Below are 16,473 nucleotides of genomic sequence, written 5' to 3'. Positions count from 1 at the left end.
TTTCCTTTACTTATTTAGGAAGCATTATAAGCTTGAATAAAGATGAAAAAGGTATTTACAGCGAAAGAGTTATCAAAAGTATTTCCATCTCACTTCAACTCCAAGCACAATAACAGTTAAAAATCCAAATATGAAGCAATCCGTCGCTAATTCATACCTTTAAGCTTCACTTTTACTACCAAAGAGATAACATTAGAAGCTAAATTCAGGAAAAATTTTCCTTACTCAGAAACTTGACTCAGAAAATTGTGAAACTTCAAGAATACTTGAGCTTTCATCAATCAAAAGGTATTCAAAGATAAAAATAACTCAAAAGTTTCAAATAACATTTCAAATGTTCAAACAACTCCACTGATATCATCACTAGCCTAAGTCAGGACTGGACGGTAAATGAAAAGTTCATTAAACTTTAGTTATTGAGTTAATCTTTATTGAGAACTATAGCGAAATCAAAAAATTTATATTAATTGCAATTAAACTCGTATTGGATTTTACATTTTACCAAACCAAGTTGGACACAACTCGAAAAAATTGCATTGAATTGAGGTTGGAAAACAAATTTTTGTCTTTAATTAAAAAATGATAACAAAAGTGTTTTTGGTTGAATTCCCAGACTCTGAGCTTTTGTTCGGTTTGAGATGAATGACTTTTCATCTGAAATGAAACTTGACCTCTGTCGAGTTGAAAATGTACCGATAATTATAATCAAAACCATTAATTATGCAGATGAAAGCAAACACCAACTTGGATTATTTTTAAATATTATGAAAATACTTTTTACTTGAAAAGGCAAACATTTGGGCAGAGATTTTCATTCAAAGAAATAATTTCTCTTCTCTTTTTCCACTGAATTTAATCACTTTCAATTCCATTATCATCATTAGTTGTTTAATATTTTCCATCCAAAGACTAATTATAATTAGAGTTGGTTAAACTTTGATAATGGTGAAGCTGAGGTTGGATTGAAATTGGATTCTCTAAGCGAAAGCATACATGAAATTGTTGAATTGCTTGAGAATTTTCTCGAGTATATTCATTTTTCTTACTTTATATATTGAACTAAATTTATAATGAAAATTAATCACAGGTAATGAAGAAAAGATCAAGATGAAATTAGAGGAATCCAAAGAAATTATAATTTTGAGCAAACAGTAATAAAGGTAAATAGACTCGCCATTAGTTGAAATGAGCATTAGATTAGCTGAGAAATATGATAACTCAAATGATTAACCCAAATAGCAAAATGAGCTTTAATTAAATTTGCGATTTTATACAGCCAATACAGAATTCCGTACAGTTGCAAAAACCCTGGAACTCATTTTTTCATGAATTTCTCAACAAAAGTAAAAAAAGATGAAAAGTTTTCTCGATAGATCGAGTTCTTAAGATTGATTCTCGATGCCATGCTAATCTTTTTTTCCTTTTCTATTGATGACATTGGATATTGTTGCAATTGTCAAGTTAATATTTTGGCCTTTAGTCCTTTCAATATCGCTCTGTAAGCGATTCCTTCAGCAGCAAGAGCTAAAATTTCACATTCGACCAACTCATTAATTTTTCACATTTAAGCATTTTCGCTCTCAATGGTTTGGTTTAGAGTGAAAGGTAAGGTTAGGTTAGGTTAGGTTAGACCTCCATAAACCACCTTCAGTAACCTCGTAATCTATCACGATCTACAGATGCAATGAGATTCGCTTATTTTTAGGATGAATAAATTCGAATCTTTCAAGAATGACCTTCATGTGTCGATGTCAAATAACCAAATGACCTTGAATAACTTGAAACTGTCCAATGTCAAGGTCAATCATCCAACAACTTTAATGGCAACATTCAATTAATGCAGCTGTTAGAACAATTTGTCTTGTCTCGAAATCTTTTTTCACCATCGCTAAGATAGTCATTCAAGTATTCATTTCTTGTTATTGCATTTTCTTGCTCAATATAATTCAATTTCAATTTTGAAAGAAGACTTTTCATCAGCTTTTACTTTTTCCTTTTGTTGTCGCAATAATTTCATAATAATTTGCTTCTTCATTTCATTTCTTTATTCCGCCATCTGAATAACTAGACTGTCTTTGTCAAGTCGATTGCAATTTCTTTTCTTTTCCTCAAGATTCATCCTGAAACATTGAACAACCAAGGCAAAAGAAAAACAAAAAATCTCTTTTTGACAGAACATTTACTTTTTCCTTTGGAAAAGAAAAAAAAACATTTTTTTCATATCAAATTTCCTTCTCTCAATTGTCAACTCTTTATTTCCATTCTTTCATAATAAACAAATTTACCTTTCATCTGATGAGAAAAGAAAACTCAGAAAAAATGAAATAGAAAAAATCACAAGAGAAACTTTGGCTCATTTCAAGAGAAAAATATTTTCTCTATTCACAACTGATTTAATATGTTGCCCTATTCAGATTAAGACGAGTCATAAAGGGAGAGAAATATTGCGATTTAAGAATTTCCTTCTTTTCACCATCATGGATGAATACATGAATAATGATGATCTCTCCATGAGGATTAATTTGCGCCTTTCATTTTCCCACTTAATCCAGCTTCCATCAAATGCTAGCAAATTTTCCATCAAATAAGTGCATATAAATCAAGCATATTTTACTCTCACAAATCAAAATGGATCGCAAATCTTGAACAAATCTTATCACCATAATACACTCACATGATGTTGCAAGTGCATTAAGTTGAAATAGTCGAGTAAATTTAAACACTTTGCTGTATGGAGAAGAAAGAAAAGATTCAGATGAAAATGGTTGAAACTTGTTCTGGTAAAGAAAAGGGTAAAAGTGAAATGAATGAGAAATTAAATTGAAATGGAAAATGATAACTTTTCCTCTTTTTGCAGGTAAAATCTGATTCACTTTGCTAAATGTATTTAAATTGCGAGTAAAGAGATTGAAACGAAAAATTAGTTTTCCATTGTAATTTCACCATTTTAGCTTGTGCATGGTTACAATAGATGAAGATGAATTGTGTATTTAGTTGGTTTTTCAAGAGTTACATGATTGTTCAAACAAAGAGATTGATTCATGTTGCAAGGAAAAGTTGAAAGGAAAATATCAATATTTTTTTCTCTTTGCTTTTTTTAGGTTTTCTGTTTTTAAAGCAAGAGTTTGCAGTCTGAGTGGAAGGAGATTTGAAATGATGATTAAAGAAGATGTTACTGAATGAGAATTGCAATTCCAAAGATTGTATCAATTCTGTAAAGAATCATTAAAAGAAATAGTGATTCAGGATTCTTTGAAAACCAAAGGATTGGTTTTGTACTTGTGTTTGAGTCTTTTGCTTGAACCTTGTTTAGTTGGTAAAGATTTGTAAATAATATTGAACTGACCTTCCAGTTATATCGATATAAGCATGTGATGATGATGAATCACCATTTGGAAACTGTTTGGCTCGTTGGATTGGACCTTTTCGAGCATCAAGAGAGTATAATGCAGTTTCGTCTTCCCCGCGAAACCATAAAATTAAATCAATTGTATCATTTGATGGATGATCAATTGAACAAGGTAAAATGGCTTTACCTTCCTCACCGGCAACAACCAAGGAAGCTGGCTCAGGATTAGAAGACAGAAGCTGTGACAAGTTGTTTTCCTGGGTTGATCCATGAACATAACTTGCCTTTAACATAATGGATGCTTGCAGGAGAAGCAAGCAAGTTGATTGTGAAAAGATGAAGGATGGAAAATTGATGATAATCATCATGATTAGTGAGGTAAATTGTATCATTATCATCCTTTTGGAACAAGCAATTCATCCAAACATTTGGAAAATTGGAGAGAAAAGAAAGTGACAAGAGAATAGTTTTATTTTCTCTCAATTGAATGATAAATTTATAAATTTGATTATTGATGAAAAATTCATGATTGACAAATTGGGTAAAGGTGAAAAATGTCTTTCAATGTACACTTCACTTTGACATTGCATTTTGTCAACATGAAAATGTCTAGTTTGTTAACCTTATCTTTATATTTAAAATTTTGGGTTTCATTTCATTTTAATAATTTTCCGGTAAAGGTAGTTGATTAAGGTTAATACTAAATTTCATGGTCTATGTTAATCCTTGATAGAGACACAATTGGAAAACAAAAACATTTAAACTCTCACATAACAGTTGAACATAGTCTTCACTGTTGGTTTGCTGGTTCACTGGGTTTTATTTATAGCAACACACGAGATATTTATTTTCAGATGTTTCCACTTTTGATGGTTTGTTAGACAATTAGACACGAAAAAAATATTTTACTTGCAAAGACACAAAGATGGTTAAAATTGAATGTTGACAATTGACTTTTGCTGCTTCAATTACTGGTTACCAGTTTCATGCGTTACTTAATTCAACATAGACTTTAATTGTTTCATCATTGATGTCACGTTAATTTAAAATAATGGTGCATTGGTGTAATAATGCAAATTAATAGACTATTGGATGATTATTGGTTGAAGATTGGTTAAGAGAAACAATATAATGTTCAATGTGATACCCAGAAAACCGGTAAACATTAAAAGACTTGGATTGAACAGAGCAATATCAAACTCCAATCCAAATAAAGAAATCGAGAAATCAATCCATGTAAGGTTACTCCATCTAGTGGTTATAGTTGTGTTGTTGGTGTTTGGGTGAACATATGATTCTCTTCATGCTTTTTTAATCTTGATATTGAGTGTTTTGATTTCGTATATTTTTTGTCTTGTCTTTTCATCATCTAATGTCATCTATTTTAAGATATCGTATTGTTAATTTAGCTCATCGTGGTCTACTTCAGGTAACTGGATCGGATACATTTCCTTACATTCAAAGTGTCATTACAAATGATTTAAGAGTTCCCAGTAAAATTGTTTATGCAACTTTTCCCAATGCTGTCGGTCGAGTTCTTCTTGATTTGATGGTTTATAAGATTAACGGTAATCCAAGTGAACGCCAATTGATGCTCAATGCTGTTGCCTATGAAAGATATGGAACTGATGGTAGACCAGAGGATAGTTTGTTGATTGAATGTGATGCTAATTTACTTGAAGCTGCAAGGAAAACATTATTTGCCTACAAAATTAGGCGGCAGGTAACTATTAGTCATGCCTGTGATTATGATTTGTTTGCTCTTTATCCAGACATTGAAGATGTTCACAGATTAAATAGAGCTGATTTGCCTGAATTGAGTGAAATTTTCTCTCCTGATTTGATAATTGGACAAGATCCTAGAATTGGCCGTTTTTCTTATCGTGTTATTTCTCGTTTGGGCCTTAAATCAATAGATTCTTTGATACCACTCTTATCACACCAAATACCTTATCCAATAGTTCAATCATCACTCTCAGATTACCATCGTTTTAGATACAAAATGGGTCTTGCTGAAGGTAAGGATGATTATAGACCTTGTTTCAGCAATCCGTTGGAATCCAATATTGATTACATGAATGGATTGGCTTATTCTAAAGGACAATTTACTGGTAAAACCATAATTTCACGAAGTAGTGCCAAGTCTTCTCGTAAATATAGATTAATGCCAATTAAGTTGTTATTACCAGATACACCTAAAGTTAAGGAATTGAATTTAGCTTTCGGTACAAGAATATTTAGCAATGACAAGCAACAATTGATTGGTAAATTAATCAGTCGCAAAGGCTGTCATGGTTTGGCAGTGTTAAAATTAACTGGATGTTTAAATAATAACTTTCAATTGCATCATCTCGAATCAGGTGTTGAAGTTAATACATGGTTTCCGAATTGGTGGCCTGAGCCACTGGCACCAAAAGACTATTATCTAGCTCAAAGACAAATGAAGTATATCGATAAAACAAATGTACAAAATAATCAGCTTCTTAGTTAATTAGATAAACTCTATGTATTACTATCAAATAATTGCTAATAAATGTAAATATCATCTCAAATCAGTGGCACTTTATATTTGTCTCAATGTGTCGAATACAAAGTATGCTTTGTTTCGTAAGTTGATCATCAACAATGATATTAAAATTAAAATACAAAACGTTTGCTTGTTTTCAATTGCTTTATTCACAAGAAATCAGAGTAGAAATCATTTCTTGAGAATATAGCAATTTGATTTTAATTAGTTACATATCACTGGAACGAAAGTGAAGGGGAAAAAGGAAAGGAAATTAATATTAGGATGAAAGTTGATGGCTGGAAATGAAAGCAATGTTTCAGTTAGGATTTTTCTTTTTCGTTTTCGATTTGCTAGATGATGGTGTTGATACTGGTTCTGTGTCCGTGGAGGCTCGCTTACGTCGTCTGAGCTCTGCTGATTCAGGATCCTAAGGTGAAAAGAAAAAGGAAATAAATTTTATTAAAATTGTCATCATTATCATTTAAGATTTAAAAGTAAAAGATCAATCGTTTAAATCCATTGAGCTCGAAAACAATTTCTTACATGAGCATCTGAAGATGTTGAAATATTACTGCGACGTCCTCTTGGTTTAGTTGGCTCATTCGTTGTTGATGTTGACTTTTGCTGAGTTTCTATAAAATCTTCGATCCCTTCAAGGATTTCTTTTTGCATCTCTACTGCCATTTGATGAACATCGTGATCAGCACTGTTATACATAATGGCATTTTGGAACATTAACATCATATCTCGCTGGAACTCTGCAGTCGTTTTTATTTGACCGTTTTCAATCTTTTTCCTTATCGTGCATAAGTCCATAGGTCTATATACAACGGTTGAATATCCTTTTGCTTCACTATCGGTGACTGGATGAGCAAATAGAGTTGAAAATTTGTGGGTTGTTGCCTGTCTCCATAAAAGCATGATTGATTTTTTCCACATTTTGCTTTCTTTTTGATGCTCAATTTCTTCACTCGTCAAAATAGCCGATGCGGGACTGTTAGGGGCTGATTCAGTCACAGAAGATGCTTTACTAGTAGGTGCTGTTGTAGGAGCAGAAGTTGGAACCTTAATTAAAGTTGGTACTAGGGAAATGTTTGTATTGTCAGATGATTCTTCTCCGGCAGATGTTTCTGCACTAACAGTTTGAGGTGGTGGTGGTGGTGGAAGAACCGAAGATGATATGATAGGAGCTTTTTTAACGCTAGTAGGTGTAGAAACTGAATCAGTGGTTACAACCGAGGTTGACACAGCGGTTGTAATTGTAATTGATGAAGTAGTTGATGCAGTAGTAGTTGAGCTCTGTTCATCAATTGGCGCTTGTTCTTCTTCAGAACTAGTTTTATCTTTATTTGTACGAACACGAACTGATCGCCTGGTAGGCGCTGTTGGAGGTGTTGCAGCAACTTGAACTGAGGTGCGTTTTCGTTTACGTGAGGCTGTCGCAGAGCTTATCGAAACTGGAGGTACAGATTTCGCTGGCGTAGCTGGAGGATTATCATCTGATTCTGATTTGTCTTCAACTTTAACGCTCTTAATATCAATTTTGTTTGAGCTTTCATCTTTCGACTCTTTAGATTCTATCAGCTCTTGCTTTATTTCAGTCGTTATTTGATCGCTGGAAGTTATAGATTTATCAACAGCCGCTTTCACTACAGTAGAAATAGTAGCATCTAATGTTACAGTTGGAATTTTCGCATCTAAAACAGTTACAGCTGATGTATTTTCTTCGCTCGTATCTGAAATTGTAACAACATCAGCATCATTTTTGGTTAATTGCTCAGATTCAGCTGGTTTAGCTTCATCTGTGCTTTGAGTTTCTATCACAGACTCTTCACTTGGCTCAACCTTATTCGTTACATTTGTTTCTGTTTGTTCAACAGTATTAGCAGTATTAGTAAGCACTTCAGGAACATTTTCTTTAACTTCAACCATTTCAACATCTTGAATGGTAGTTTCCGTTTGATCGGTTTCCCTTGAAGGCGATGAAACAGCTTTTATAGATGTGGTTGAAGTTGTCTCTAATAGTTTGGTAAGAGTTGGAGAAGATGAAACGGCTGGTGGAGATGACAAGTCTCTCGCTTGAATTGAAGATGGTTCGGATGTTTCTTTACCGATAGTTTTGTTTTCAACAGCAATTGTTTCCGTAGATTGATTTGATGCAGATAATGAAGTTGCGGGTGTCCTAGGTAAAGTTGGAGATGTAATGGAACTGGATGGGAAGAAATGACCGTGAGTAGTTGATGGAGGTGTTCTCTGCTGCATATCCTTTACAGTAGACGGAGATAGAATATTATACGGCACAGCTACATTAGCTGATGGAGATGGACTTTGTAGGAGATGAGTAAGTAAAGGTGATGTTGATGGCGAAGAGACAACGGGTGAGGGCATGACTTTTGTCTTTTCTGGCGTTTGAGGTGTTTGTTGTGATTGAGGAGTTTGAGCTTGTGTTTGTATTTGAATTGGTGGCTGTGGCTGCGGTTGTGGTTGAATTTGTGCTTGCGTTTGCGGTTGCGGTTGCAGTTGTGGTTGCGGCTGTGGTTGAGGTTGTGCCTGCGTTTGTTGCTGTGGTAATTGCTGAGTTAATGGAATTTGCTGCGATGTTGTAGTAGGAGTTTGAGTAGGTGTAGTAGATTGGGAATTCTCGGTATCCGTTGAAGGAGGTTCAATTTTAACAGTCAATGGCTCAGGTAAAGATGTCTTTTCAGGAATATCTGAAAACTCGGATTTAGCTTTGGTTTCATTTTCATTCGGTGATGCTGCTGGATTTGATTTTGTGGACTTAGGCGATCTTATCATAACCAAATGTCGATTAGCCTTCATTTGAGCTATCTTAGCCTCCCTTTCTACGAGCCATTTCTCGTGTTCTTCTTTCTCAATCTCTTTGTTCTTTTCTTCTTTCTGCATCCTTTCAAATACTTCTTTGAACTTATCTGGACCCGCTTTGCCAGATTTAAACAGATCCAATTCATCTCGCAAATCGATACACTCTTTCTTCTCTTTAATTAACAATTCTTTTAATTCGTCAATACGCTTTTGTGTAAGTTCCAATACGATTAAGTCTTGAGCCGTATTTTCTCCTCGTTCTCCTCGTTTGCGTCTGTAATAAAATAGATGAAAAGAGATTAGAAATCTTAAGAAATAACTATGAAAGAAATTGCAGTAACATTGTCTAATAAATAAGTTTCAATATCTGCCAATTGCACCGCATTTAAAAGAAACCAAAATCATAACAAAGTTGATAAACTTAAAAAGCGAAATTTACTTTGGAGTTTCAACATTTTCCAACAATTCTGAATACTGAAGAGCGCAATTTTTCTGCGAAAACCAATCTGTGGGCCTATTAGGTTCACCAAAACATTTAAGTGATCGAGAAACCGAATACCTGAAAAATAAAAATGGACATCAATTACATTAACTCAAAGTCCAAATTTCAAATGGTTTGAATATTGAGGAAAGTGAAAGTGACAGAGAGTAAGAGTAGAAGAGACAGAAGCAATAACATACCAGTTTTGATCCCCAGATCGATGGACCGAAGAAGCAAGAGCCAATTTTTCTCGAATAGACCATTTGTCAATTGGTGTTTGTTTCAATCTAAAGCCAGGGCGATATGATGAAGATGGTGTACTTCGGCATGGTGGATTTGGAAGTGTGCTCATTGAAGATGAAGTTTATAGTGGAAAGTAAAAAAATCAAAGTACAAAAAATGTAGTACACAATCCAGATCTTCAGCAACCTCTCAAACTGCGCCTATATTTATCACTGTCTCAGGCTGAGGCTCACAGCAGTATAGGGATAATTTATAAATTGCAAGATGTATTGGTTAATAAAGAAAGGTTTTGTTGTGCGAACATAAAAAGAGATTATAAGATGTAAAACGACGCAAATTACGATTAAACAAATCTAGAAGTCGATTTAAACCGAATTTCATAATTAAAATCTACACTTCTCGAAACATTGCTGATGGAAATTTGATTGAAAGTGATCTGCTTTGCCGCGTTATTTACTATACTAGTTACTATTTATTCAAATAGATGGCAGGTTACACAGGTTGAGTAAACTTAACTGAAAGTCTTTCAGTGAAAGATAATTACAGTAAATCTATTAAAGAAGTGTTAATTATAATTAATTATTTTTATTCGTTCACCCAACTACACACTGTGAAGAGTCATCTGATGAACCTTTTCTCGACTTCGAGTTTTTTATCAGCAAGACCATCGATAGCCATACATTTGGTCTGGACGTCTGAAGGATCTTTACCATTTTTTGCTTTCAAAAGACCCTGAATTCGGTTAGTTAAAGCAGTAACAGACTTCTGCAATATTGTTTAATCATTACCGGCACTTGAAATCAACGCCTTATTGGTCACATTATTGGCTATCCCAACCACCATTTGTCCATCAGATTCCACTGAAATCAGCCTAAACATGGCAAAGTCAGTGAACAAAAGAAGTGAGTAGAGCTGAACAATTTATTTTAACTTTTTTCAATTTTTCACTCATCTTTTTCAATCCAAAAGTCGATCATTAATTGATATTGTCACAATAGCTTTTTATACCGAACTTTAAAAATCATCAACCAAACTGTATCATTTCGTATTGAGTAAACATTATCGTTGTTCATCCTTGAATATATTCGTTTATTTGCGCTCTTAAATTGAGAAGCACGAGTTTATTCTGCATAAGGGGTGTATAATAGGCTAAAATAGAGTCTAAACTTTGGTGATAGGTTGCAAATGCTAATACCATGCTCTCAATCTCTTTCACTGGAATTATTTTCGAGTTTTATTTGTTTCATTTGGTTTAAATAAACATAGACTCTTTTTGAATGTAAGTTTTTTAGTCAAAATCTTCTGAATAAACTTTGCTCAAATAAGTAAATTACCTTTTCATCCACGAGCCATGTTTTAGGTTGAGATATACAGCTATGAAAATGAAGTTGAAGACAATTTATAAATGATTTGCGCATCTAGATTATCTCAAATCAATCTCAAAGTATTTACATGCTGTATTTATTGTATTTATTGACAATAATCTCTAAGATTAGAAATCAATTGATTACTTGCGCAAAATATTCAAAATTGTCTTCAACTTCATTTTCATAGCTGTATGAATCATTGTTTGAAAATCAACAATTAACGATGATAATGTTTACTCAAGTCGAATGATACAGTTAATGTTACAGTTTTGTTGATGCATCGAAAACTAATCAACGTTGTTATAAAAGCCAACTACTTCTAGTGACACGACTTCAATTGATTATCAAGTTACCAAAGTGAATCTGAGATTGTGTCCTTTTATTACATTTGAAAAAAGTATAAAATAGAAAAGTAAAAACTGTTGAAATGAAATGGTTAGTACCTGTTCTTTCGCTTCTTTTGTTCCCTGGCATCGCACTTTTCAGCCTCGTTACAGCAGATGATGACACGAATCCTGAATCAGACTATAAAGAAGGTAACTTTTTTCCGACATTGTCTGGTGCAGCTTCAAGCGATGACAATTTAGGTAATAGAATCAAGGCTGTACCCCCTAGTGTATACCTTAAAATTGCCAAGTCCTTGTCACCTGTACAAATTAGAAGGATTCTTAATAGACTGCGCAAGTTGTCTGATGAAGATTCACGAAGAATTTTACGTGAAACATACCGAAACGAAGAAGCAAATTCTGGTTTGGTATGAGACTGGACACATTTATTCGCAAAGGACATTGTAACTTGCAACTGTTGTGATCTAAAAAATCGAAAGAATGCTTCTGATAAGTGAAAGTACTAAGCGTTGGCCAGAAAGCTAAAAAGATGAGAAAAATTATGTTTAAATTATAAACACAATAAATCAAATTTCATAAAATCATTGTCGATAACTTTAATCCAGTTAAACTCTGGGTTTTTGCAAGATTGTTGCAAATGTTTAGTTGATATTAGATCAATAAACAAAAGCAAGTTATTTTTGAAATTCTTCTTCATGCTTTATTCAAAACCTTGAATTGCAAATCTGAGGGAGTGCTAACAATCACTATGATGTGATATTTCACCAGGATGCCCAGTAGATACAAGATTTACTAGCCGCAAAATTAATAGATTATGATTTATAATTTATTATTTTTAATTATAAATGTTTCATTACATATGAAACAATACGATAAAACTTTACAGGTTACACAGGTTGAAAAAACCTAACTGTAAGATAATTAATACAGTAATAATGTACATGTAAATCTATTGAAGAAGTGTTAATTATAATTTATTATTTTTATTTGTTCCCCAACTACACCATGTAAAGAGTTATTTGTTGATTTTTTTTTCGGCGTCGAGTTTTTTATCAGCAAGCCCATCGATAGCCATAACATTGGCCTGGACGTCTGAAGGATCTTTACCATTTTTTGTGCTTTCAAAAGACCCTCAGTTTGGTTATTTAAAGCAGTAACAGACTTCTGCAATATTGTTTAATCATTACCGGCACTTGAAATCAACGCCTTATTGGTCACATTATTGGCTATCCCAACCTCCATTTGTCCATCAGGTTCCACTGAAATCAGCCTAAAAATGGCAAAGTCAGTGAACAAAAGAAGTGAGTAGAACCGAAAAATTTATATTAACTGTTTTCAATTTAAAAGTCGACCATCAATTGATATTATCTCATGACAATGGCTTTTTATACCAAACTTTAAAAATCACAATCAAACTGTATCATTTGATTTAAATAAACATCATTGTTCATCCTTGAATTTATTTGTGATTAATTGTTGTCTTAATATGCGCTCGTAAATTCAGATGCACGAGTTTATTCTGGATAAGGGGTGTATAATATGCTAATATAAAGTATAAACTTTGGTGATAGTTTGCAAATGCTAATCTTTTTCACTGAAGTTATTTTCGAGTTTTATTTGTTTCATTTGGTTTAAATAAACATTAACGCTAGTTGTATTCAAGTGTTGCATTCGAATTCTTGCGAGTAAATTTAACTCAAATGTGTCAAGCACCTGTTTATGCCCGATTTATGTTTTATATCCTGCGATACCAATCTTTGTTTGAAAATGAATCATGCAAAATGATAGTGTTTATTCAAGTCGCATACAGTTTGGATGATGTATCGGAAAGTCATGAAGGTTGGTATAAAAGCTAATTACTTTTTAGTGAACAACATCAATTGTTTATCAAGTTTTCAAAGTGACTCTGAGATTTTGTTATTTATCTTTGAAAATAAAATAAAAAGTGAAAACAGTTGAAATGAAATTGTTTGAATGTGTTTTCTCGCTTCTTTTGTTGTCTGGCATTGCACTGTTCAGTCTCATAACAGCTCAAAACGTGCCAAACGCTGCGGAGACTAAAATTAATTTACAAAGGGGAGCTTTATGTCAAGCTTCAGACCCGCAACAAAATAAAAATCTAACAATCAACCCTAATAGCGCAAAAGTTCCAGATGGTGGCCTTAAGGTTAAGGTGCAAAAATTTTATCCAGAGAGACAAAGTGTGATTATACACCAAACTTCGTGCAAAAAGGAAAGGAAAGATGGTGTTCCGTGATTATTTCAGCCAAGTTGCGTCAAGATAACGTCTGAATGTGTGGAAAATTGAAGCTAATAAACATCTTAAAGAGCCAAAAATAATTACATTTATATTACTAAATAAATAAATCTAATTTCATTTACTTGAATCGTCTTGAATTTTATAGAAATTTCGCTTAATTCCCTTTTTTTATACTTGTCCAACTTGTCCAACATTCATTTGATTATTTGCCTATCTTTGAAATTATTCACTGTAACTTGCTTTTAAATATAACAAGCTGAGCCCCGATCATGACTGATCGTAAATTTCCTTTCACTGAATACAAAAAAATCCAATCCACATTTAAAGACTCAAATTATTGATGAAAAACCATTGTCAATTAGAAAAAATAAAATAAAATTTGGTTCAACAGTTGAGGCAACATATTTTTACCTAACTCTTTGCTCGAAAAATGGTATATCCTTCTAAAACAATAAACCAACAATCAACCTGAACAACCAAAACATTTTTCCCCCAAAGTCAATGGTAAAAGATACGGATTCTGCATTTTTCCCCCTACCCTGTTTGAACGCTAATTTCTCAGGTACCTGAATTCCGATGAAGTTCAGACTATTTTTCGTGGATGTAGTTTAATCATGGATTTCAGGCTGTGAAAAAATTTTCTTTAGAATCCTTTTAGTTTGGCCACAATTTTTACGCAAAAATTTCATGTTTTGACGGTATATATGGTATAGATTCTGTATTTCATTTGTTAATTGTTGCAAATTTCCTGTTGAGTTAACATCAATAAGACAACGCAAGCCAATATTTGACAAGCATCTTTGTTTCTATCAAAAGTTGGAGTCTCAAATATAATATTTAATAAGACTAGATATCAATAACTACGTATATTAGACACCGAAGTTGGTCGATACATCGATTCTGACTGTAATTGAACATTTTTTAATCAACAGATTGATAAAGTTATTAAAAATACAAACTCCGATTTTCAATAGCTGTGTATTTATATTTTTTCGACTAATTCATTTACTTTAATGTCCAATGGTCTACCAGAAAATGAACTTTGTGAATCAAATTTTCTGTTACTTGCTTTAACTGATTACATGTTCGGATTTTTATCAATCATCTCTGTTGGTAAGAAATGAGTTATTCTGTCAATTCTAAGGTAAAATTATTTGTCTTCATTTACGATCAAATTAACTTTTATCGTCAAAAACTAGTTAAACAGTGAGTTATAGTGATATGTTTAACCTTTTACCCATCTTTAGGTGCTTTCTTCGTTTCGTACTTTGACCTTTTTCAGTAAGAGCATGAAATCGACAAAATTATTGGGCTTCTTCAGTTTATTGACATAATGAATATTAGCATTGCTCTTATTGATTAGAATTATCTTGAATTTTTGATGAGAGTTGTGCTTGATATTTATAAATTACAAGCTGAGACACGATCATGACTGATCGTAATGTGAGTGTTTCACCGGGGATAAGAGATCAGTGAATCATCACACAGAATTTGTTCGTATGCTGAGACTCTGTTAACAGTAAAGAGAACCTTTTTTGAACAGAGATATCAGATACACCAAAGGTAAACGATGTTTACCCGACAAGTTAGATTGAATTGAATTTTATTGATAAGCTTGAATTAACATGAAATACAATATGAGGTGAACTGTAAGAGGAAAGATGTAGGTAGGGTTGAGCTGATTGGAAATGTTCAACAATCAGTATTAATTCTAACACAAGAATTTAAGGGTAAAATGACTCAAGACATCTAGAGATTCAACAGACAGGAGTTTTTTATCAATTAATTGTTTTCTAATTTCATGGATATTATCATTATCAACTTCTTCAGGAAGATCTAACTCATTTGAAAATGGAGTTCTTGAATCACATTGAAAAAGCAAATAATGAGGTGATGCATTCAATGCCTCTGATGGTGTATGATTGTAACTCATTACGTTACTTACGAGATTACCGTCCCAATTTTTGGTGTCTTTTTCTGAGAACATTGCTATGATTCTTCCGATAATGCCATTAATTCTTTCAACTAATCCTTGACTTTGAGGCATGTAGGCAGTTGAGTTTACGTGTTTAATATGATTTTGGTTCAGATAATCAGCTAATTCGTGAGATCTGAAGCATGGACCATTATCTGTTTGAATGATTTTTGGTAATCCTACTATTTGAATAATGTAATCAATGAATTTCATAACTTCTTTGTGTGTTTGTTTCGAATATGCTTGTACGAATGCAAAATTCGTCAAAACATCTACTGCTACAAATAAATATTTGTTCCCTCTTTTTGATCGCTTATATGGACCGACGATATCCATCTGTATTCTTTCAATTGGTTGTGATGGCACTAGCATGTTTTTGGGTCGATGATCATTACGTGTTTTTGGTTTATAGTTTCCACAAATGTCGCAGATAGCTATTTTATTTTTGATTATTTCATCCATGTTAGGAAACCAGTAAGTGTTTTTGATTCTTTTGATCGTTGGTTTGTACCCAAAATGTCCACCAAGTGTGTGCAAATGATATTGTTCGTAAACTTTATCAATAAGTGAAAAAGGTAAGACAACGCTAAATTTTGATAGTTTCATTTTTCTGTATAAAATATCGTTTTTGATCATAAACTTCATGTTTTCTTGTTTAGGGTTATTTTTAATTTTATCAATTATTCGTTTAATGAATGGATCATCACGTTGAAGTGTTTTAATTGTTGCTTGATTTGCCGTTGCTGGATTTTTTGCATCAAAAAGTAACTTTTTAATTAATTCATCATCTATAATTTCTGGCTGTTTTGAATTGGAACTAATCTCGTTGATCATTTCCTTTGCGGTTGATACTATTGACAGAGTTTTTATTGTGTTAATTTCACAAAATGATAGTAAATCACAAGTATCTTTGTTTCTTATTTTAATTTTTTCATCATTTGCGTTAGTATTTAAAGCGATTTCCAATGTATTAATAGTAATGTTTTCATCCAACGAAAAGTGGTGCAAATATCTATAAAAATCTTCTTCATCAATATAGCCAGTTTTCTTGTGTCGCCATTCTGCAGATCGAGAAAAGCAATCAGCAGGATGAGTATCGCCTTTGGTATACCTTATTTC

The 16,473-nt window shown here is 32.9% G+C and overlaps 3 protein-coding genes and 1 long non-coding RNA gene across 4 annotated transcripts in view; 2 read left to right on the top strand and 2 right to left on the bottom strand.

Moving 5' to 3' along the window:
* Positions 1–4,553, bottom strand: part of LOC107363724 (protein turtle-like) — a 50,463-nt gene extending 45,910 nt beyond the window's left edge. The window contains exon 1 of the mRNA XM_015930996.2: positions 3,347–4,553. Within this exon, the coding sequence (XP_015786482.2) occupies positions 3,347–3,747 (401 nt within the window). The 5' untranslated portion in view covers positions 3,748–4,553. The remainder of the gene's footprint in view (positions 1–3,346) is intronic.
* A 62-nt stretch (positions 4,554–4,615) lies between these two features.
* On the top strand, positions 4,616–5,901 carry LOC107363695 (iron-sulfur cluster assembly factor IBA57, mitochondrial). The gene has a single exon (XM_015930960.3). It carries the CDS (start codon positions 4,722–4,724, stop codon positions 5,838–5,840), a length of 1,119 nt encoding a protein of 372 aa, XP_015786446.2. The 5' UTR covers positions 4,616–4,721; the 3' UTR covers positions 5,841–5,901.
* Positions 5,902–6,006: 105 nt separating this feature from the next.
* LOC107363694 (uncharacterized) lies at positions 6,007–9,593 on the bottom strand. The gene is made up of 4 exons (XM_015930959.3): positions 9,363–9,593; positions 9,121–9,240; positions 6,402–8,955; positions 6,007–6,285 (listed from the first exon to the last, which is right to left on the bottom strand). The coding sequence occupies exons 1-4, from the start codon at positions 9,512–9,514 to the stop codon at positions 6,175–6,177; spliced, it is 2,937 nt and encodes a 978-aa protein (XP_015786445.2). The 5' UTR covers positions 9,515–9,593; the 3' UTR covers positions 6,007–6,174.
* Positions 9,594–9,747: 154 nt separating this feature from the next.
* LOC107363813 (uncharacterized) lies at positions 9,748–13,500 on the top strand. The gene is made up of 2 exons (XR_016198974.1): positions 9,748–10,307; positions 11,213–13,500. It is a non-coding gene; the product is annotated as an uncharacterized LOC107363813 (long non-coding RNA).
* The last annotated feature ends 2,973 nt before the right edge of the window (positions 13,501–16,473 follow it).

The sequence above is a fragment of the Tetranychus urticae genome, chromosome 2, assembly GCF_039701765.1.
Source record: "Tetranychus urticae isolate SD_2017Ah chromosome 2, NJAU_TeUrti_SD_1.0, whole genome shotgun sequence".
Taxonomy (NCBI): domain Eukaryota; kingdom Metazoa; phylum Arthropoda; class Arachnida; order Trombidiformes; family Tetranychidae; genus Tetranychus; species Tetranychus urticae.
This window is presented reverse-complemented; position numbering and strand designations above follow the sequence as displayed.

Excerpts from the sequence above, each read along its gene's own strand:
- LOC107363695 (XM_015930960.3), top strand. The coding sequence starts at position 4,722 with ATGTCATCTATTTTAAGATATCGTATTGTTAATTTAGCTCATCGTGGT.
- LOC107363694 (XM_015930959.3), bottom strand. The coding sequence starts at position 9,514 with ATGAGCACACTTCCAAATCCACCATGCCGAAGTACACCATCTTCATCA. Across the intron at positions 9,241-9,362 it reads CGATCTGGGGATCAAAACTG|GTATTCGGTTTCTCGATCAC; the intron begins GTATGTTATTGC and ends TTTATTTTTCAG. Across the intron at positions 6,286-6,401 it reads CAACATCTTCAGATGCTCAT|GATCCTGAATCAGCAGAGCT; the intron begins GTAAGAAATTGT and ends TTTTCACCTTAG.